Here is a 23,902-nt window from a genome sequence, read left to right as displayed (position 1 = left end):
TTTCATCTTTGAATCCCAAGTACCAAGCAGATGAATTTAAACCATTAAGCATGGAAAACCTTAAGAAAAGCAAAATTACATCATTTTTACAGAAAAGATCTCCTTGGAGAACTTGACTTCTCAATATATATCAATTCAACAAGGTGTATCTGATCCATTAGAAATGGCATGTTTCAGTTGTTCAAAATATCGAAATATTACCATCATGAGAACTATCATTTATCCAGGGCCTACTAAACCACCTGTACTTTACACATACAATTATTAATCTTTAAAAGAATTCTATGCAATAGAATATGTTTTATAAATAAAGAAATGAAAATCCAAAAAGTGACATCATATCTTGGTCTGGGTCATGAAGCAGGTAAGCTAGGATTTTAATTGGGACTCTCTGACTCTAAAGAAGGTTTTTTTCCACAATACAATGCCATCTTTCACAGACATGTGCCATATGTTGTTAGACATGCAGCTTAATGTAGCTTTATGCACCTAAGACGTTGGTCAGCCTGATATAATAATACATTTTTAAAGTCTAACCTTCAAATGTCCTTCGCCGGTGAGGATTTCAGAGTAACCTGCATCAGTGGCCAGCAAACCTACAAACTGCATGCTGGGCCGTTGTTGTATAAAGGCTTCAACAGCTTTATCTGTCACATGCTTTCTCCCAGAAACATCTAAGGAGACGAGGTTGGGTAGGATGTCCTTTTGTTCTAGTAAGCGAAGAGCTATGTCTGATGTAAACTGTTTATCATCTGAAATATCAAGATGATTCAGATGTTTTAGTTCCCGAACAACATCCAGTATTTGGGTAGTTGTCATTTTTAAACATTTCAAGTGGTGCATGGTTAGAGACTTGAGTCGGTCTTTGCAGGCCAGCAAAGCTGTGATGTCGGTGATCGAGGTGTTAGAAATATCCAGGCTCTCTAATCTTGGCAATGAGGCAACTTCAGCCAGGTCTTCATTATAAAAGAGAACATTGGTGATGCTTAATGCTCGAAGGCCAGAAAGCCGGCTGAAGCACCGCTCATAAGGATCTTCGAGGGAGAGAGTTAATGAGTTCAGCACTAGGCACTGGAGATTTTGCTGGATCCATTTGTTACTGCCAAGCCCACTAATGATGTCTGTAATCGTGATGTCTGCATTCACACCTGTAGCATCAAGTTCCACTAACTTGTGATGGCAGAAGGCTTTCCGGAAAGCAACAGCAGAGATCTTGGCTTTGCGAATACAAGCACGCTTTAAGCGCATCTGGTTGCCCCTGAAAATACCTACAGTTCCATCATTCAGTAGACCTGGAAAAAAATACAAGCAGCACTTTAATTTCAAAAAATGATTAAAGAATAGCTAAAATTTCCAGCATACTTTACATTTTCAGCAAATCCATATAACAATACTTCATTTAATATAAATAACGATTCCATGAGATTAGAATATTATCTACAAATTATAGATAAATAAACTGGGACTCAGAAAAGTGGCTTTCCAAGATCACAGAGCTCGCAAGTGACTGTAGTAGACAGTACAGATATTCACTAACATCTAGTTCCACCTGCCTTCCTGGACATGCAGACAACTACATTTCCCAGCCTACCCTTGGAGTTAGATGGGGCCATATGCCTAGTTCTGACCAACGGCCTATAGATTAAGGCACCTGAGAGTCAGTGCATGACTTCCTATGCTATCTTTTCCTGCTATGACAAATAAAGAGTTCTAGACAGTACAGATTTCTGAGAGTAGAGCCTCCATCAGCTTGGATCCAAGAGTGACTGGAGCAGAACCCTCCATGGACTTGCAGCATTTATGTACCATGAGCTAGGTATAAACATACTTTGTGTTAAACTATTGAATCTGGGGATTACACTCTGGAAAACTGTGTGGAGGTTCCTCAAAGAGTTAAAACTAGACCTGCCCTACGACCCAGCAATTGCACTGTTGGGGATTTACCCCAAAGATACAGATGCAATGAAACGCCAGGACACCTGCACCCCGATATTTATAGCACCAATGTCCGTAACAGCCAAACTGTGGAAGGAGCCTCGGTGTCCATCGAAAGATGAATGGATAAAGAAGATGTGGTCTATGTATACAATGGAATATTACTCAGCCATTAGAAACGACAAATACCCACCATTTGCTTCGACGTGGATGGAACTGGAGAGTATTATGCTGAGTGAAATAAGTCAATCGGAGAAGGACAAACATTTTATGGTCTCATTCATTTGGGGAATATAAAAAATAGTGAAAGAGAATAAAGGGGAAAGGAGAAAAGAATGAGTGGGAAATATCAGAAAGGGAGACAGAACATGAAAGACTCCTAACTCTGGGAAATGAACTAGGGGTGGTGGAAGGGGAGGTGGGCGGGGGGTGGGGGTGACTGGGTGACGGGCAATGAGGTGGGCACTTGATGGGATGAGCGTTGGGTGTTATTCTGTATGTTGGCAAATTGAACACCAATAAAAAATAAATTTATTAAAAATTAATTAATTAATTTTTAAAAAGAGAGAAGAAAAGCAGATCAGCTAGGGGCATTAGGACCCAAAAAATGATGTGGTGAAGTTTCTGAGTTTTTCTTGCTCCATATAACTCAGACTTAAAGTTGAAAAAGCTGGTAACCCAGAAATGCTGGCATAGACCAAAAAACCCCACAAAAAACGAACAAACAAAAAAATACCTCCAAAAAAACCTCCTCATTCTAGCTAAAGAATCAAGAAGGAAGCAGTTTAGCAAAACAGAAAACATCTAGACAAGAACTACTTTACTTCAGCAAACACCACAGAAAAGATTGTGGTCTCATCTTCCCCCACACCAGCAAATGCCAAGAGGGGAGCCCAGACATTTACCCTTGCTAGTTGTAACTAGTTGCTCCAATCTTCCCTTAGGGAGGTGTTAGAGAAGACTGAGTAGGGAGCCAGGACTTTCATCTCTGGTGGGTGGTAAGAACCACTCTCCCCTGTACTGTCAACAGATACAATGTGGGGGACCTGGACTTTCACATTCATTTGGCAGTAATGAGGTGCTCCTCCTCCCTGCTGAGTTTCATAGAAAGCCTGATAAAGTCAAGACTTTTACTACTGTGCAAAGTAATGAGGCCACCTCACCCCAGTATGGTGTCAGTGGAGGCCAACTGGGGAGAGAAATAAAGTACTCACACCTAGGTAGTAATTCTGTAAAATCCTAGTGGGGAACCAAAATGCCATCCTCTGCATCACAGTAAGGAAAAGCCCCATGTCTTGGATGTCAACAGAAGACAAGTGGAAACCAGAACGTTTACCCCAATTTGGAAATAACAAGGCAATGCCGCTACCCTCCACTGCTAGAGTGGTGTCAGAGACACAAACTAAAACAGAAAGGTCTCAAAATACCCTAAATGTCCAGATTAAAAAAAAAAAAAAAATCACTCATCATACCAAGGACCAGTAAGATCTCAAAATGAAAAAAAGATTATAGAGGTCAACACTGAGATAAGAGAAATGTTACAATTATTTGACATTGTAAAGAAGCCCTTATCAAAATGCATGTGAGCAATTACAAACATGCCCAAAAGAAATGAAAAATAGAAAGCCTCAGCAAATAAATAAAAAATACAAAGAACCAAATGGGGCACCTGGGTGGCTCAGTCGGTTAAGCGTCTACCTTGGGCTCAGGTCACGATCTTGAGGTCCTCGGATTGAGCCCTGTGTTGAGCTCCCTGCTCAGTGGGGAGTCTGACTGTTCCTTTTCCTCTGCTGCTCTTACACCTCCACTCCTGCTCGTGCTCCCTCTCTCAAATAAATAAATAAAACCTTACAAAGAAGAAAAAGAAGAACCACCAAAGGCAAATCTTAAAGCTGAAAATAATGGTTGGGTTCAACAACAGAATGGAAGGAATAATAGAATCAGTGAACTAAAAGATAAAACAATAGAAATTACCCAAATCTAAATAACAGCAGAGAAAAATAGACTGAAGAACAAATTGAACAGAGCTACTTGTGTCACTGAAGTCCCAGAAGAAGAGAAAGAGGGCAGGGCTTAAAAAATACTTGAAGAAATAATGGCTACCTATCAGAATGATTCAAGAAACAGTAATAATAGCAAATGCTGGCAAATCTGTGGAGAAACTGGATCAGTTATATATAGCTGGTAGAAATATAAAATGGAACTGGGACTCTGGAAAACAGCTTGACAATTTCTTAAAACTTAACATCCAACTACCATACAATCTGGCAATAGTATTCCTGGGAATTTACCCTTCTACATTAACACAAGACCTGCAAATGGATTATTTTAACATTATAATATTCATAATGAGATATTACATTCATAATAGCTAAAAATTGGAAACCCAGATGTCCTTCAGCAGATGAATGTCAATACAAATCAATGTATTCCAAAACATGGACTACTACTCTGCAATAAAAAAGAATGGACTGATAAACTATATTATTTATTACAACTCCATGTGAATTAACAATTATCTAAAAATACAAAGTTTAATGGGATGCCTGCCTTGCTCAATTGGTAGAGCATGCAATTCTTGACCTTTGAGTTATAAATTTGAGCCCCACATTGGGTGTAGAGATTACTTAAAAACAAAATCTTGGGTTGCCTGGCTGGCTCAGATGTGGGGCATGCAGCTCTTGATCTCTGGGTCATGAGTTCAGGGACCCATGTTGGGTTTGGAGATTGCTTAAATAAATAAACTTAAAAAAAAAAAAAAAATCTTGGAGATCCCAGGTGGCTCAGTTGGTTAAGTGTCTGCCTTCAGCTCAGGTCATAACCCCAGGATCCTAGGATCAAGCCCCAGATCAGAATCCCCGCTCAGCGGGGAGCCTGCTTCGCCCCCCGCCCCACTCCTGCTCTCTCTCAGTATCTCTCTGTCTCTCAAATTGATAAAATCTTTAAAAAGAAAAAAATCTTTAGGAGGTGCCTAGGTGGCTCATTGCTTAAGTGTCTGACTCTATATCTCAGCTCAGGTCTTGATCTCAGGACCGTGAGTCCAAGCCCTGAGTTGGATTCTATGCAGGGCAAGAAACCTACTTTAAAAAAAAAAAGAAAGGGGGGGGGGGGGGGCAGGAGAAGAACCTGCAGCCAAGAATACTTTATGCAGCAAGGTTCTCATTCAGAATAGAAGGAGAGATAAAGAGCTTCCAAGATAGGCAGAAACTGAAAGAATATGTGACCACCAAACCAGCTCTGCAAGAAATATTAAGGGGGACCCTGTAAAAGAAAGAGGAAGCCCAAAGAAATAATCCACAAAGAGGAACTGAATAGGTATTATGATGACACCACATTCATATCTTTCAATAGTAACTCTAAATGTGAATGGGTTAAATGATCCCATCAAAAGACACACCACCGTTTCAGACTGGATAAAAAAGCAAGACTCATCTATTTGCTGTCTACAAGAGACTCCTTTTATATTTTATTTTTTTATAAGATTTATTTATTTATTCATTCAGAGAGAGCGAGAGAGAGGCAGAGACACAGGCAGAGGGAAAAGCAGGCTCCATGCAGAAAGCCCAATGTGGGACTCGATCCTGGGTCTCCAGGATCACACCCCAGGCTGCAGGCGGCGCTAAACCGCTACGCCACCGAGGATGCCCAAGAGACTCCTTTTAGAGGAAAGGACACCTATAGCCCGAAAGTGAAAGGTTGGAAAACAATTAACCATTCAAATGATACTCAAAAGAATGCTGGGGTAGCCATCGCATATCAGATAAATTAAAGTTTATCCCAAAGACTGTAGTAAGAGATGAAGAGGGACACTATATCATACTTAAAGGATCTATCCAACAAGAGGACCTAACAATCATGACTATTTATGCCCCTAATGGGGGAGCTGCCACATTATATATCAATCAATTAATAACCAAAGGAAAGACATACTTAGATAATAACAACTAATAGTAGGAGACTTCAATATGGCACTTCTGCATAGGACAGATCTTCTAAGCACAACATCACCAAAGAAACAAGAGCTTTAAATGATACACTGGACCAGGTGGATTTCACATATATTTACAGAACTTTACATCCAAACACAATTGAATACACATTCTTCTCAAGTGCACATGGACTTTCTCCACAATAGATGACATACTGGGTCACATATCACGTCTCAATGGATACCAAAATATTGGGACTGTCCCCTGCATATTTTCAGACCATAATGCTTTGAAACTAGAACTCAATCACAAGAAGAAATTTGGAAGAACCTCAAACATGTGGAGTTAAAGAAATTCTGCTCAACAAAACCAGGAGTTGGTTCTTTGAAAGAATTAATAAGATAACCCATTAGCCAGCCTTATTAAAAACAAAGAGAAAAGACTCAAATGAATAAAATCATGAATACAAAAGGAGAGATCTCAACCAATACCAAGGAAATACAAATGATTTTAAAAACACATTATGAGCAGCTATACACCAATAAATTAGGCAATCTAGAAGAAATGGACACATTTCTGGAAAACCACAAATTACCAAAACTGGAACAGGAAGAAATAGAAAACCTGAACAGGCCAATAACCAGGGAAAAAATTGAAGCAGTCATCAAAAACCACCCAAGACACAAAAGGCCAGGGCCAGATGGCTTCCCAGAGGAATGCTATCAAAAGTTTAAAGAAGAAACCATACCTATTCTATTAAAGATGTTCCAAATGATAGAAAGGGACAGAATACTTCCAAACTCGTTTTATGAGGACAGCATCACCTTAATTCCAAAACCAGACAAAGACCCCCAAAAAGGAGAATTATAGACCAATATCTCTGATGAACATGGATGCAAAAATTCTCAACAAGATACCAGCCAATAGGATCCAACAGGACATTAAGAGGATTATTCACCATGACCAAGTGGGATTTATCCTCGGGATGCAAGGCTAGTTCAACACTCGTAAAGCAATGAGCATGAGAGATTATATCAGCAAGAGGAAAAACAAGAACGATATGATCCTCTCAATAGATGCTGAGAAAGCAGTTGACAAAATACAGCATCCATTCCTGATCAAAACTCTTCAGAGTGCAGAGATAGAGGGAACATTACTCAGCATCTTAAAAGCCATCTACAAAAAGCCCACAGCAAATGTCATTCTCAAGGGGGAAACACTGAGAGCCTTTCCCCTAAGATCAGGAACAAGACAGGGATGTCCACTCTCACCACTGCTATACAACACAGTAGTAGAAGTCCTAGCCTCAGCAGACAACAAAAAGAAATAAAAGGCATTCAAATTGGCAAAGAAGTCAAACTCTCCCTCTTCACAGATGGCATGATATTGTACATAGACAACCCAAAGACTCCATAGCAAGATTATTAGAACTCATACAGCAATTCGGCAGTGTGGCAGGATACAAAATCAATGCACAGAAATCAGTGGCATTTCTATACACTGAGACTGAAGAAAAAGAAATTAAGGAGTCAATCCCATTTACAACTGCACCCAAGGCATAAGATACCTAGGAATAAACCTAACCAAAGAGGTAAAGGATCTATACCCTAAATCTACACAACACTTCTGAAAGAAATTGAGGAAGACACAAAGAGATGGAAAAATATTCCATGCTCATGGATTGGAAGAATTAATAATGTGAAAATGTCAGTGCTACCCAGGGCAAGTTACACGTTCAATACGATCTTTATGAAAATACCATGGACTTTCTTTAGAGAGTTGGAACAAATCATCTTAAGATTTGTGTGGAATCAGAAAAGACCCCGAATAGTCAGGGGAACATTGCAAAAGAAAACCAGAGCTAAGGGCATCACAATGCCAGATTTCAGGTTGTACTACAAAGCTGTAGTCATCAAGACAGTGTGGTATTGGCACAAAAACAGACACATAGATCAATGGAACAGAATAGAGAACCCAGAATGGGCCCTCAACTCTACTCTACGGTCAACTAATATTCGACAAAGCAGGAAAGAGTATCCACTGGAAAAAGGACAGTCTCTTCAATAAATGGTGCTGGGAAAATTGGACAGCCACATGCAGAAGAATGAAACTAGACCATTCTCTTAAAGATTTATTTTTTTTATTTATTTATTTATGATAGTCACAGAGAGAGAGGCAGAGACACAGGCAGAGGGAGAAGCAGGCTCCATGCACCGGGAGCCGGACGTGGGATTCGATCCCGGGTCTCCAGGATCGTGCCCTGGGCCAAAGGCAGGCGCTAAACCGCTGCGCCACCCAGGGATCCCTAGACCATTCTCTTATACAAGACACAAAGATAAACTCAAAACGGATGAAAGAGCTAAATGTGAGACAAGAATCCATCAAATTCCTGGGAGAACACAGGCAACAACATCCTGTTTGAACTTGGCCACAGCAACTTCTTGCAAGATACATCCATGAAGGCAAGAGAAACAAAGGCAAAAATGAATTATTGGGACTTCATCAAGATAAGAAGCTTTGGCACAGCAAAAAAAACAGTCAACAAAACTAAAAGACAACCTACAGAATGGGAGAAGATATTTGCAAATGACATATCAGATAAAGGGCTAGTTTCCAAGATCTATAAAGAATGTATTAAACTTAACACCCAAGAAACAAACAATCCAATCATGAAAAGGGCAAAAGACATGAACAGAAATCTCACAGAGGAAGACATAGGCATGGCCAACAAGCACATGAGAAAATGCTCTGCATCACTGGTCATCAGGGAAATACAAATCAAAACCACAATGAGATACCACCTCACACTAGTGAGAATGGGGAAAATTAACAAGGCAGGAAACCACAAATGTTGGAGAGGATGTGGAAAAGGGGAACCCTCTTGCACTGTTGGTGGGAATGTGAACTGGTGCAGCCCCTTTGGAAAACTGTGTGGAGGTTCCTCAGAGTTAAAAATAGAACTACCCTACAACCCAGCAATTGCACTGCTGGGGATTTACCCCAAAGATACAGATGTAATATCTGTATCTTTGGGGTAGGACACCTGCACCCCAATTTTATAGTAGCAATGTCCACAACAGCCAAACTGTGGAAGGATCCTCGGTATCCACTCGGTGTCCATCAACAGATGAATGGATAAAGAAGATGTGGTCTATGTATACAATGCAATATTACTCAGCCATTAGAAGAGATGAATACCCACCATTTGTTTCAATATGGATAGAACTGGAGGGTATTATGCTGAGTGAAGTAAGTCAATAGGAGAAGGACAAACATTATATGTTTTCATTTATATGGGGAATCTGGGAAACAAGGGGTAGTGGAAGGGGAAATGGGGGGGGATGGGGTGACTGGGTGACAGGCACTGAGGAGGGCACTTGACGGGACGAGCAATGGGTATTTTATGTTGGCGAATCAAACTCCAATAAAAAATATACAAAAAAATTAAAAACAAAAATATAAATAAATAAAGCCTTAGAAACAAATACATAATACAAAGTTGAATTTAAAAAATCACTCTGGGGATCCCTGGGTGGCGCAGCGGTTTGGCGCCTGCCTTTGGCCCAGGGCGCGATCCTGGAGACCCGGGATCGAATCCCACATCGGGCTCCCTGCATGGAGCCTGCTTCTCCCTCTGCCTGTGTCTCTGCCTCTCTCTCTCTCTCTCTCTCTCTCTCTCTCTCTGTGTGTGTGTGTGACTATCATAAATAAATAAAAATTTATTTAAAAAAATAAAAAATAAAAATAAATAAATAAATAAATAAATAATCACTCTGAGGAAAATCTGAAGGCATGCTGACATGGAGTTAAGGCAATTCCATCTGATGGCTTAAATTTTCTTGCTTAGAGTAAATGACAGAAAGTCTATGAAGAGCAAAGAACATATGAAACAACTGTTAGAAATACTGAGTTGCTAGCTGATCAGGGAAAAATCAAAACCTCCTGGGCAGTGCTGTGAGGCCCTATCTTTTATTATTAACCTGCCTCTTCACCACACAGGTCTCAGCCTAGTTATCACCTCCCTGGAGAAGCTGCTCTGACCATGCAATCTAAAGTAGACACCTTCTCTTTATTCTCCATGAGAGAACTATGTTCTTTTCTCTCAGAGAACTCATCACAAGTTGTAATTCCATTAATATTTATTTGCTCCTTAGCTATAGTTAAGAAAGAAGTCCCACTGAACTATGTATGATCCACAAGAGCAAGATTCCTGTGTTCAGTATTATACACTCAATACCTAACATAGTGCCTAGCACACAACAGGTGTTTAATAATTTTCTTCTCTGGAACTTCCTTCCCATACATTTTATTTCTATTGGGCCTCTTCTGAACTCACTAGTAACTCCTTCCACACATACATTAAGGATTTTGAAGAAGCCTTGTACAAACCAAAAATGGAAACAGACCCTGAGTAAGGATCAACGTTTTCCTGTTTACACCACAAAATATATTTACACATATTTTTAATGTTAGTTTTGTCTTTTAAGGATGAAACTTTATAGATTCCTCAGTTAATTAAGACTGATTTTAATCTTATAGTGACTATCACAGAATCTTACAAACTTTGTTCTCAAGTCTGATATCATACACATACATGTAGTAAAATAATAGGTTACTCCTGGCTTCTCAGGGTCAATCTACATTAAGTAAATTTTTCTAGTAACTAAGTTTAAGTTTCTACATTTAAGAGTACTAGGATTAAAAGAGCAAAAATCTTTTAAAAGAGCATGAGATATAGAATCAGTCCAATGTTAAGCCCTGGTTCCAACATTTATTTCCTATTTCTCAGTAGATAAATTATTCCACAAGGCTAAGACTCCTTATCTGTAAAAGATAAGATTCTTTACTGTGTGCCATGCACCTATGCTAGGTTTCGAATTTCTCTCACAGGGACTGCTGTGAAGATTAAATAAGACAATACATATAAAAATCATCTTGCAAAGTGAAAACACTACACAAATGTCATTATTATATCTCAAGGAAATCTTTCTAGATTATCTTTCCCTTCTTTCAAAAATAAACATACTGAAGAATCACTTATCTTTTTTCCAAGTCCAATAATTGTACTTGCTACAATGTATTTAAGCTAAATCTTCCATTACTGTCATATTATCTAGTTGGGCTGTTAGTCAGCAGCCTGTGCCCTTTAGATTATTGTTTCTTAATTTGTTATGGTTAAAAAACCAAGGTAATTAGAACCATGTACACCTAAGAATATGCTCTAGGTTATCTACACTGATATGGGTGTTACTAGATTATCTGTAGGATGAGGTGAGCTTTAGGATCCTCCTATTCTGCCATCTTTCTCAGCACTCTCATTTAATAATATGCTCTAAATGAGGGCCCCTCAAGAGCTTCTTTCAAGGAGTGAAGTACAGAAGCCTATATATAAGGATTTTGCCCCAAAGTATTTTTTATTTGTTTCTGGTTTAGGCTATAAACAGCAGAGATGACCAGCAATGTGACCTCCAGAGAAGTAGGGTACTACTTCGGGAGTATAAGCCCTCAGTTACCTAGAAAATCTAGTTGACTATTCAAGGAGGCAATCCATAATATTTCAAAAGATATTACTCTTTTTTTCCTCCAAAAAGTATTACTCTTTTCAATTTAATCCCAAAACAGAAGGCTAAACACATCAAGGTGTATCAATTTAGGTTAGGTATACAATATAACACAGAGGCATTATCATTAGATGGCAAAAATCTTATTCTGATTCCTAGCTCTTACACATTTCCTGGAGAACTTTTAGCACCGTGACACAGAATAAGCAATGATTGTGACATGAGAATCAAAGATCTTATAAGTAAAACTCTTTAGCATTGGGCTTATTTTAATAAAAACTGCTACCAAGGGATCCCTGGGTGGCGCAGCGGTTTAGCGCCTGCCTTTGGCCCAGGGCGCGATCCTGGAGACCCGGGATCGAATCCCACGTCGGGCTCCCGGTGCATGGAGCCTGCTTCTCCCTCTGCCTATGTCTCTGCCTCTCTCTCTCTCTGTGACTATCAAAAATAAATAAAAAAAAATTAAAAAAAAAAAAAAAAAAAAAAACTGCTACCAATATCATTACTCCTTTGAATTGGGCAAATAAGAAAAAAATCTTGAATGTAAATAAGTTAAGATTTTCTAAAATTATTAGAAAAAATATATTATAAATTTTAAAAGTAATCATAGACCTTTTTTCCATTTTATTATGAAAATTTTCAAATACAAAAAAAAACTGGTGAAACAACTTTTAAAATTGTGACAAGAATTGGCAATATGTTCTTTTGCATATGTCAGTAGTATCTCTACTTTTTTCAATTTTTTATATTTTAATTATTACCTATCTTAATTTTTTTTTTTATAATTTTTATTTATTTATGATAGTCACAGAGAGAGAGGGAGAGTGAGAGAGGCAGAGACACAGGCAGAGGGAGAGGCAGGCTCCATGCACCGGGAGCCTGACGTGGGATTCGATCCCGGCTCCCCAAGATCACGTCCTGGGCCACCCAGGGATCCCAATTATTACCTATCTTAATCTACATCTGACAAATTCCTAAATTGAATTTCAAACTTGTTATGTAAGAGTTACCATAAGGCTTTATTTTTTCACAAATTGCTTTTTTAATTTTTATTTTTACTACTGAAGTATAGTTGGCATACAATATTATGTAAGTTTCAGGTGAGAAGTACCTACTCTTGCTTCTTTTGCAAAGAGATTAAATAACTCAGAACACTTTTTGGTGAATAAGGCAGGAAATCACATTGGTATGATACAACTGGGGGCAGCCACTTATTTCTGACTCTCAGTTTCCTTATCTGAAGGCAGCTTGAAAGAGGTATTTCTGACCTTCAGTTTCCTTATCTGAAGGCAGCTTGAAAGAGGTAGAAAACACATTATAATTATGCATATAGTCCCTCCAGGACACCACCCTGGAGGATAATTATTTAGTTACACTTAGTTAAAAACTACTTCCATTATTTTACTCATATAAACCATTTGCCACAGTGCTAGTAAATAATAAGTATTCAATAAATGTTGGCTACTATTATTAGCTCTCAATAATTATATTTCAAAAAGAATCCGGTAAAGTTAGACTTTAGTTAACACTTATTTTTTTTACTTATAAGATTAACATCTCTACATGTATATATATTTAAAATTATTATGTTAAGCACAGTCATTAAATTGAGACCAGAAAGAAATTAAAGCAGTGGCATAATCTCTTAAAATTGTTGTGCAGCTTTGTAAGGGACTTTTAATCTTACCATATATAGCACCTATTGAAATTAACCCAGTTTCTTTGGCAGGCTGAAAGAATTTAAAGACTACAGACTTGAGCAATTTAGTTAAAATCACGGAGTACAAATGTCTTCTTTCCAAAATTATTCCAAAATGTCTCTACAGCCTTACTTCTCCCACCTTTCCTTGGATTCATACTTTATATGTATATATAGTCACAGCAAAAGTGAAAGTATACAGCATTATCTGGCATCTAGAAACAGGGATAGCTCTAATGGGCATGTACGAAAATTGTGTGGCAGTGAAAACAGCAAAGATTTGGAATCACACATACTTTAACTTATTTGAACTAGGCCTCTAACATTTATTAGCATTATGACCTTTCAGTTACTTTCTGAATTAGTTTCCTCATCTGTATATAAGTAGGATAAAAATGCTATTTTATAGGATTTTTGAGAAAATTCAAGGAAAACATAAAATGCCTGGCATGTAACAGGCAATCAGTAAATGACAGTTATTATTATTGCCACATTTTCATTCCATTTTATAGCTGTGAACTAATTTTATTAGTTAAGAGAGTATAGAGTTTATAAACCAGAAATAAAAAAGACATTATCTCAGGATGCCTCGGTGGCTCAGTGGTTGAATGTCTGCCTTTGGCTCAGGTCGTGATCCTGGGGTCCTGGGATCAAGTCCTGCATCAGGCTCCCCGCAGAGCCTGCTTCTCCCTCTGCCTGTGTCTGACTCTCTCTGTGTGTCTCCCATGAATAAATAAATAAAATCTTTTAAAAAATGGCATTATCTCTTTTAACTTAAAACTTAATCAGAAATAATAAAAATCCTCAATATACATAAACAGAATTTCACAGTAAGAGTTTTCCAATTTATTTTCCAAATTTGTTTTTGTTTTGTTTTGTTTAATAAATCTTTAAAAGATTTATTTATTTATTTATTCATGAGACACATGGAGAGAGAGACAGAGATAGGGAGAGAAGCAGGCTCCTCACAGGGAGTCGGATGTGGGACTCAATCCTAGGACCCCAGGATCACCACCTGAGCCAAAGGCAGATGCTCAACCACTGAGCCACCCAGGCATCCTTTGTTTTTGAAAACAGAAGTACTGAATTAAAACTATGCTTTCCCAATTAAAAGGTCAAAAGCAGAAATTAGTTTTCCCATAATAGTATTTACTTATATTTCCCACTGCCAGATGAGGATGTAAAGTATTTTATACTAGCAAACTTCTAAACGGATATTTTGAAAGAGAAGTTATTTTTGCCATGAGAAAAGTCAAGAAAGAAAGAAAGAAAGAAAGAAAGAAAGAAAGAAAGAAAGAAAGAAAGAAAGAAAGAAAGAAAGAAAGAAAGAAAAGAAAAAAGAAAGAAAAGAAAAGAAAAGAAAAGAAAAGAAAGAAAAGAAAAGAAAAAAAGAAAAGAAAAGAAAAGGAAAGAAAGAAATGTTCCTAGATTAGAAAAGAAAAATGCTTATTTCAAATTACATAGTAAGTAGCAGGACACACAACAACAAATGCATTCCTTTTCCTGGAATTAGGCTCATCTGTCCTTTTCTAAGAAAATAATTAAATGGCCACAGCAGCACTTCAAAATCCAATGCCAATTAACAGCACATAATTCTGGTTTACTCTGCTTATTTTATTTGTTACCATGAAAAGCCATGGTCTGAAGCAGTCGATCAGCCACTTCCTGTGGGAATACTCCAGGTTCCTGCAGACACAATGTTCCATCCTGTCTTGCTGAACAGAACTTCTCAAGGTGAGTAGTCAGGAAATTCAAGCAGATATCAAGTAAGGAATAGGGAGATGCCTCCTCCTTGGAGCCCAGGAAAAAACATAAAGGGAACACAAAAGCCAACAAGTTAGTTTCCAGAAAAGTAGAGAATAAAACATTCATTTACTTATTCAACAAATATTCTTACTCAGTGTCTACCATATGTTAGATACTATGTTAGGCAGTGAGAATATAACAGGTGACCCATGTCCTCAAAAAGAAAAGAAACATTTAAACAAGTATTTACATAACATTTATAAGTATTATATTACATACTATATTAGAGAAAGTAATAGGTAGTATGTAAGTACAAGCAGGGTGCCCTAATCAGTCAAGGATGGTCAGGGAAGACCTCAGAGGTATAGCAGATTAATCTTCCCAAATTACTACCCTCCCCTGCTCAAACCTTCCACAGACTTCCATGGGCCTGAAGACAAAAGATAACATTCTTAGACTGTTAGACGATGCCTGAGTCCTTCCAAAATCTAGACCAAATTTACTTTGAAACTTGATCTCCCACAAAATCACCATCCCAAACTGAATGAATTTATTGGGTAAAAGAATTTGCTATAGGTGTTAACATCCTCAAAATAGAGAAAGGTTAACCCAGTTATTCCAGTTTGAAGAATAAAGAGCTAATCAAACAAGCACAAAGATTTAAGAGTAAGGGTTTTAACTACAGAAATAAATACTCTATATGTTAATAATAATAATAATAATAATAATATAATTATAGTAGCTATCACTCATTAGATGCTTTCCATATGATTGTACTGAGTATCTTACATGAATTTTCGAATATTTATTCTTTCAACCCTATCTTAAAAAGTAGTCAAGTATTATCTTCATTTTTAAAGTTTTAATTGAAACCTGGCTGACATTAGAAACGACAAATACCCACCATTTGCTTCAACATGGAGGGACCTGGAGGGTACTATGCTGAGTGAAATAAGTCGATCAGACAAGGACAAACATTATATGGTCTCATTCATTTGGGAAATCTAAAAACTAGTGAAAGGGAATAAAGGGAAAGGAGAGAAAATGAGTGAAAATATCAGTGAGGGTGACAAAACATGAGAGACACCTAAATCTGGGAAATGAACACGGGGTTTTGAAAGGGGACGTGGATGGGGGGTGATGGGCACTGGGGGGGGGGGGCACTTGGCAGGATGAGCACTGGGTGTTATGCTATATGTTGGCAAATTGAACTCCAATAAAAAAAATTTTTTTAAAAACTGGCTGAGAAAAGTAACATCTTTCTCAGCATTCTGTACCTACTGATAAAAGTATATAGCTTCAAATTAAAAGCTGACTCAGGAGCACAACTCTTCTAATATATATACATATATATATATATATATTATTCATTCATTCATTCATTCATTCATGAGACACAGAGAGAGAGGCAGAGACATAAGCAGAGGGAAAAGCAGACTCCCTGTGAGGAGCCTGATATGGGACTCGATCCCAGGACCCCAGGATCACGACCTGAGCCAAAGGCAGACGCTCAACCACTGAGCCACCCAGGCATCTTAATCACATTAATTATACATGTGATATTTTAATGGAAGTCATTAAAAATTATAGTTCAAAGATATACTAATCACACAGAAAAGTATTCATAACAGGAAGGTATAAAAAATAGTTTACAGAACTTCCTCAACATGAAAAAAAGAACTTCCTTAACCTGATAAAGATAATCAATACTAAAAGACAACCTACAGAATGGGAGAAGATATTTGCAAATGACATATCAGATAAAGGGCTAGTATCCAAGATCTATAAAGAACTTATTAAACTCAACACCAAAGAAACAAACAATCCTAACATGAAAAGGGCAAAAGACATGAACAGAAATCTCACACAGGAAGACATAGACATGGCCAACACGCACATGAGAAAATGCTCTGCATCACTTGCCATCAGGGAAATATAAATCAAAACCACAATGAGATACCACCGCACACCAGTGAGAATGGGGAAAATTAACAAGGCAGGAAACAACAAATGTTGGAGAGGATGTGGAGAAAAGGGAACCCTCCTACACTGTTGGTGGAATGTGAACTGGTACAGCCACTCTGGAAAACTGTGTGGAGGTTCCTCAAAGAGTTCAAAATAGACCTGCCCTACGACCCAGCAATTGCACTGTTGGGGATTTACCCCAAAGATACAGATGCAATGAAACGCCAGGACACCTGCACCCCGATGTTTATAGCAGCAATGGCCACAATAGCCAAACTGTGGAAGGAGCCTCGGTGTCCATCGAAAGATGAATGGATAAAGATGTGGTTTATGTATACAATGGAATATTACTCAGCCATTAGAAATGACAAATCCCCACCATTTGCTTCGATGTGGATGGAACTGGAGGGTATTATGCTGAGTGAAATAAGTCAATCGGAGAAGGACAAACATTACATGTTCTCATTCATTTGGGGAATATAAATAATAGTGAAAGGGAACAGAAGGGAAGGGAGAAGAAATGTGTGGGAAATATCAGAAAGGGAGACAGAGACTCCTAACTCTGGGAAACGAACTAGGGGTGGTGGAAGGGGAGGAGGGTGGGAGGTGGGGTGAATGGGTGACGGGCACTGAGGAGGGCACTTGACGGGATGAGAACTGGGTGTTATTCTGTATGTTGGCAAATTGAACACCAATAAGAAATAAATTTATTATAAAAAAAAAGATCATCAATGGAAAACCCAGTTACTATCATACTTAATTTTAAATGTCTGAATATTTCCCCATTAAAATCAAGAATAAGACAAAGATAGGGGCTTTCACCACTTCTATTCAACACTGTACTGAAGGTCCTAGAATTAAGCAAGAAAAAGAAATAAAAAGCATAGAGATTAGAAAGAAGAAGTAAAACCATTTCTATTTGTAGGTGATATAATTTCGTATAAAGAAAATCCCCCCAAAAAATTTTAAAATAAAAAGAAAATCCCATGAGCACTTGGGTGATTCATCTGCTTTGGGGTCAAGGTCGTGATCTCAGGGTCCTGGGATGGAGCCCTGCAATGGGCTCCCTGCTCAGTGGGGAGTTGGCTTCTCCCTCTCCCTCTGCCACTCTCTCTCTTTGTGCTTTCTCTCCCTCTCTCTACCAAATAAAGTATTTTTAAAGAATTAAAAAATACAAAGAAAGAAAATCCTAAGGAGGGGTGTCTGGGTGACTCAGTTGGTTAAGTGTCTCCCTTTAGCTCAGATCATGATCCCAGGGTCCTGGGATGGAGCCCCATATCAAGCTCCCTGCTCTTCCCTCTCCCTCTCTCCCTCCACTCCTGCAGTCTCTCTCTCTCAAATAAATAAATAAATAATATCATTGAAAAGTATTAAGAAAATCCCAAGGAATTGACAACAAAAACTATCAGAACTTAAAAAAAAAGGTTCAGCAAGGTTGTAGGATATAAGATCTATTTTTTTTTTTATTTTTTATTTTTATTTACTTATGATAGTCACAGAGAGAGAGAGGCAGAGACACAGGCAGAGGGAGAAGCAGGCTCCATGCACCGGGAGCCCGATGTGGGATTCGATCCCGGGTCTCCAGGATCGCGCCCTGGGCCAAAGGCAGGCGCCAAACCGCTGCGCCACCCAGGATCCCCAAGATCTATTTTATTTACAATATATAATATCAATTATGTCTATACACTTATACTGAACAATCTGAAAGTGAAATTATGAAAACAATTCCAGGGACGCCTGGGTCACTCAGTCAGTTAAGGGTCTGCCTTCAGCTCAGGTCATGATCCCAGAGTCCTGAAATTGAGCCCTGCAACTAGATCCCTGCTCAGTGGGGAGTCTGCTTCTCCCTCTCCCTCTGCCTCTCCCACACGTCATGCTATCTCACCCTCTTTCTCTCAAATAAATAAAACCTTTTTAAAAAAAATTCCATTACAATAGCATCAAAAAATAAAATATTTAGAAATAATTTTAACAAAAGAAGTATAGAATTTTAAAAATAAAGACCTAAATAAATAGAAAGACATATTCATAGATTAGAAGACTATTGTTAATTGGTCTACAGTTTCAACACAATACCTATCAAAACCCAGCTTTTTTTTTTTTCACAGAAGTTAACAAGCTGATCCTAAAATTCATACGGAATTTCTTTTTTCCTGAGTTTTAACTATGAGTTCTTCCTGCTTTTTTCTATTTTCATGTACCATCTTCCTAAATATTTAAAATTCATCAGCCAGATGAAGCAAGCTACACTTTCACCTCAGTTCATAAATTCCAAAATAATCTATTTAGTTTGCAGAAGAGAAAATAAATGCAAGTTGTGAAACCATCAGAGGGAAGATATATAAACCTTTTGAGAACATATTTTTTTGCAAGACACTTAGCAAAATAAACCCAGGAAGTAATATATGAACACTTAAAATATTTAAGTAATCATTCTTTACCAATTAGTAAAATGTGTTCAACAAGGAGATTTTGGACCCCACAAATTTTCCGTTTCCAAGGAAACTCCACTTTACCTTAATTCCTATTGATAAGCCAAAGAATTTTCTTTCTTTTTTTTTTTAAGATTTATTTATTCATGAGAGAGAGAGAGAGAGAGAGAGAGAGAGGCAGAGACACAGGAAGAATGAGAAGCAGGCTCCATGCCAGGAGCCTGACGAGGGACTCAATCCCAGGACTCCAGAATCGCGCCCTGGGCCAAAGGCAGGCGCCAAACCGCAGCCACCCAGGGATCCCCAGCCAAAGAATTTTCTATTTAGCTACTCTTCTGTTGGGAAGTGCATCTGCCTAAGAGTTAATAACCTGGGTTTTGGAGCTAGAGTGCACATCCTAAGTTTCCACTTGCTAACTGTGGCACTATACACATTACCCAACCTTTCATTCCTCAGTTTTCTCACTTAGGAGACTGATAAGCATAATACCTATCTCATGAAGTTTTTGTAAGGATTAAATGAGATAAAGCAGGAACCAGAGAACTTAGAATAATGGCAGTGTGTCTGGAAATACACAGCTTGCAGAGCCAGAACTGAGACCCAGGAAATGTGGCTCCAGAGCCTATGCCCTTATCTACCACACTATACTACCTATTCAACTTTATACACCAGTTTTGAATATAGTATCTCACTTGATACTCAAAGCAGGCCTGTGATATAAACAAGGATAATCACTTCCATTTAAAGATGAAGAACAGAGAGGTTATGTATCAAGCCAGTGACAGAACCAGAACTGTACTTATCTGAGACCTACTCCAAAAACCTAAACTGCCATGATTCCCCAAATCCTAGTAATTTAAGCTAACACAGAGTATTGAGAGATCAGTGCACTCCTACTTTATTTTTATTTTTTAAAGATTTATTTATTTATTCATTCATTCATTCATTCATTCATTCACAATAGACAGAGAGAGAGGTAGAGACACAGGCAGAAGGAGAAGCAGGCTTCATGCCGGGAGCCCGACGCGGGATTCGATCCCAGGACTCCAGGATCACGCCCTGGGCCGAAGGCAGGCGCTAAACCGCTTAGCCACCCAGGGATCCCCTCCTACTTTATTTTTAAACAAATAGCAGCATAGGAAGACTAAAAAAGAAAGGACAAAACAGAAGCTGGAATTCAGTGTCTAAATAATTCATCTCTCAGAAATTTCTGCTCAGGGAGATTTTCCTCTTTACCAACTAGGTACACTCCAGCCAGAATACAAATACTGCTCCTAGTAAAATAGCAAAAGACAGAGGAAGGAGGTCAAGTCTGACTTCATTTGGATCATTAAGTAAAAGTTCTTTTTAATTAACTGTAATAATGCATTTTACTCAATCCAGCCTAACCCAGGTCTTTAACACACAGCTCTTATTGGTACACTAAACTGTTACTTAATGCAACCCACTACTTAACATGGTTCCTTAAGCAATGTAACAGGCACTTTGACACCACTAAGCCTTTTTTTAGATTAGTACTTTTATGTGACAAAATCTCACATGACCTTCAAAATTCAGTCAAACATTACTAGTTCTGTTGGTTTCCAAGGCAGAATTTTACTTTCAGCACCTGACAAATTTCAAATTTCACATAATAGCTATTAGGTACTGAATGAAAGCTGTGTGGTACTAGGCACTAATCTAGCTTTATATATGTTTGCAATCTTCAAAAGAAATTTGTGTGGAACAAGGTAGGCTCAGAAAAATTAATGTACATGTCAAAGATAAAACAGCCAGCAGATAGCAGAGCAAGGATAAAAATGAGAATAGCTATTTTTCATAAAATACTAAGCCTTAGGTTCTGGTTCAGAGTTTGTTAGATACCTCAGTTCTTTCCATTTCTACATGCTATGAACCAAGCACCATTACAAGAAGCATTTTAAAAATGAGGAAACTGAGGTTTAGGTTAAATATCTTCCTTTTATTCACATGGCCAAGAGATTGCTAAACTGGGACTCCCAATCAAGAATGAGACAACAGTCTATATTTTTAAGCTTTTAACCTCTATGCTATCATATCATAATCATAATTATTGAGCTCATATTACCTTTTAATATATGCTATATGCTATAAACTATGTTAACTGCTTTACGTAATTTTTTTCATAATTTCATTTACTTTTCATAAAAATTCTAAGTTAAATTCTATCAGTATCCCCATTCTACAAAGATGAGGACACTGAGGTTTTGAGGGGTTAATTTACCTACATTGATACAGCTAAGAAATGCCAGAGCCAGGATGACACCAGGCAATCTGATTGTAGAGTTATTTGTGCTTTAATAAATCACTACATAAGCTTCCATTTATATCTGACTCCAAATTTAGGTTTCTTTTACAATCCCATGTTAACCACTGTTTTTTATGACTGCATGTCTCCCCCACTAGACCATGATGTTCTTCAAGTTCAAGGAACCTAGGGCAGCCTGGGTGGCTCAGTCATTTAAGCGTCTGCCTTGGGCTCAGGCCATGATCTAGGGGTCCTGGGATCCAGCCCCATATCAGGCTTCCTGCTCAGCAAGGAGTCTGCTTCTACTCCTTCTGCCTTCCCCCACCCACACCCCTCTCACTTGTGCTTTCTCAAATAAATAAAATCTTTAGAAAAAAAGAAAAAAAGCGGGCCAAGACACAACCCAGATCTGTTGATAATGAAGTCCATACGTTTTCCACTATACCATACCATCTCTCAGAGCAATTATTAGTTCGGCACTGATATAAATTCCAAAAAACAATTGGGACCCATTGGTTGTTAACAATGGCTCAGACATGAGGTGATGATGCTGTGGATTAGGGTCGATGCAATGAAAATGGAAAAATAAATCAACGGTGAAAAATAATTTGCGGGAAGAATTAACACGAGGTGAGCATTTCTGAACCCCCGTACCTAGCACAATGCCTAGCTCAACAGGCGAATGTTCTTTGAAGGACTGACCAACACTCATACAGCATACTTTTGACACATATTGTCTCAGCCCTCACAACATGGTGTAGTGGACATCATTTTGTACAGGAGGACACCAGAGCTCAGAAAGAGTAACAGACCCAAACTCATCAAGTCAGAACGTGAAAGAATTAAGCCTTGAATCAAGTTATTTAATCCCAAACATTACACTCTTCTTCTCATCTCATACAGCACGCTCTAGTGAGGGAGCAAGGGAGGTGGAAGAGGGGAAGCACAGATAAAATAATAAATAATAATAATAATAACAACAACTCCAAGATTTAAAGTAGAAGTTAACCAGGGAGAAAAAAGTGTGTGTGTAGCAGACGAGCAAGATAAAGCAAATGGGATAAAATACTACACATTTTAAGCAATTTTGGTGATTGCTACGTGAGAATTCTTTGCATTATTTTTGCCATTTTTTATGTCTGAAATTGTCAAAATGAAAAGTTAGAAAATAAAAATTTAAAGAAATGGTGATTAATACTCCTATAATCTCACTGACAAAACTGGTAAAAAGACGAAGCAAAGGATTATTTCTTCAAAGGAAATTTGTTGTAGTCATGGAGAGAGTCCTGTCTGCTCAGGCAAATACAGAAAAGGAACTAATGCTCTGGTGAAAGAACTAAGCTGAATGTGCAGATTTAAATAGCATCCCCTAGTGGTGACAGCTGAATGGTAAGAATAGATAAATTCTCAGGAAGAGTGATCTCTTGAGGTAACTAAGCCCTGTAATTAACTATCCCAAGTACAGCAGGCAGAATGACATGGTTCCTGAACAATGGCTAAAAAAAAAATACCCTACGGCAAATAGGAAAAACAACAATTCCAGTATGAAACAGCACAGCTCTTCTTAAAATTTTTTAAAAGAGTTTATTTATCTATTCACAAGAGACACAGAAAGGCAGAGGCACAGGCAGAGGGAGAAGCAGGCTCCATGCAGGGAGCCCGATGTGGGACTCGATCCCAGGACTGCAGGTCATGCCCTGAGCCAAAGGCGGATGCTCAAACTGCTGAGCCACCCAGGCATCCCTTTAATTTTTTTTTTTTTTAGTTAATGTGGTGTTATCTGGAACAGGATATAACCTTGACATAATGAATTAGCCCAGAATGGCCCTCTCAAACACTACTGTTCAGAGTGTAAACTGGCACAATTTTTCTGGATATGAATATATTAATAATAATATTAAAAACACCCATACTCCAATACTTCTTCATCTAAGAATTTACCTAAAAACAAATGAGATATTAACAACAGTATTTACACAAAGGGATAGATCACTTTTTCTGACAAAAAAATCCATACATACAAATACCTAAATAGGAGGAAATGGTAAGCAAATCATGGTATATCAATTCTATATAATACTACACAGCAATATGTATGTTTCTGATAATTTTCAATGACACAGCAAAATGCTAAGAGTAAAATATTATTAAGCCAAATAAAAATTATATGTAGCAGGATTTCAATTAAACATCTACACAAGTATAGGAAATTATATTGTCTGAAAATCATTTCAGAAGATTAGAAAGCTACCTCTGAACTAAATATGTTGTGGTATATCTATAAAGAAGAGCAAGGGAAAGATATGAAATAAAAAAGGATAGAAAATACCTTGAGGTCATAGAAAGGGAGGTGGGCAGAGGGTTGGGGT

The 23,902-nt window shown here is 38.1% G+C and overlaps 1 protein-coding gene across 4 annotated transcripts in view; it reads right to left on the bottom strand.

Moving 5' to 3' along the window:
* ZYG11B (zyg-11 family member B, cell cycle regulator) overlaps window positions 1–23,902 on the bottom strand; it is an 83,683-nt gene that overhangs the window by 46,262 nt on the left and 13,519 nt on the right. For all 4 annotated transcript variants that reach the window (XM_041738442.1, XM_041738444.1, XM_041738443.1 and 1 more), the window contains 2 exons: window positions 14,750–14,915; window positions 538–1,292 (listed from right to left, as the gene is read on the bottom strand). In XM_041738442.1, coding sequence (XP_041594376.1) covers window positions 538–1,292; window positions 14,750–14,915 — 921 coding nt within the window. The remainder of the gene's footprint in view (window positions 1–537; window positions 1,293–14,749; window positions 14,916–23,902) is intronic.

The sequence above is a fragment of the Vulpes lagopus genome, chromosome 23 (genome assembly GCF_018345385.1).
Source record: "Vulpes lagopus strain Blue_001 chromosome 23, ASM1834538v1, whole genome shotgun sequence".
NCBI lineage: Eukaryota > Metazoa > Chordata > Mammalia > Carnivora > Canidae > Vulpes > Vulpes lagopus.
The sequence above is the reverse complement of the archived record's forward strand: the minus strand, read 5'-3'. Positions and strand labels throughout refer to the sequence as shown.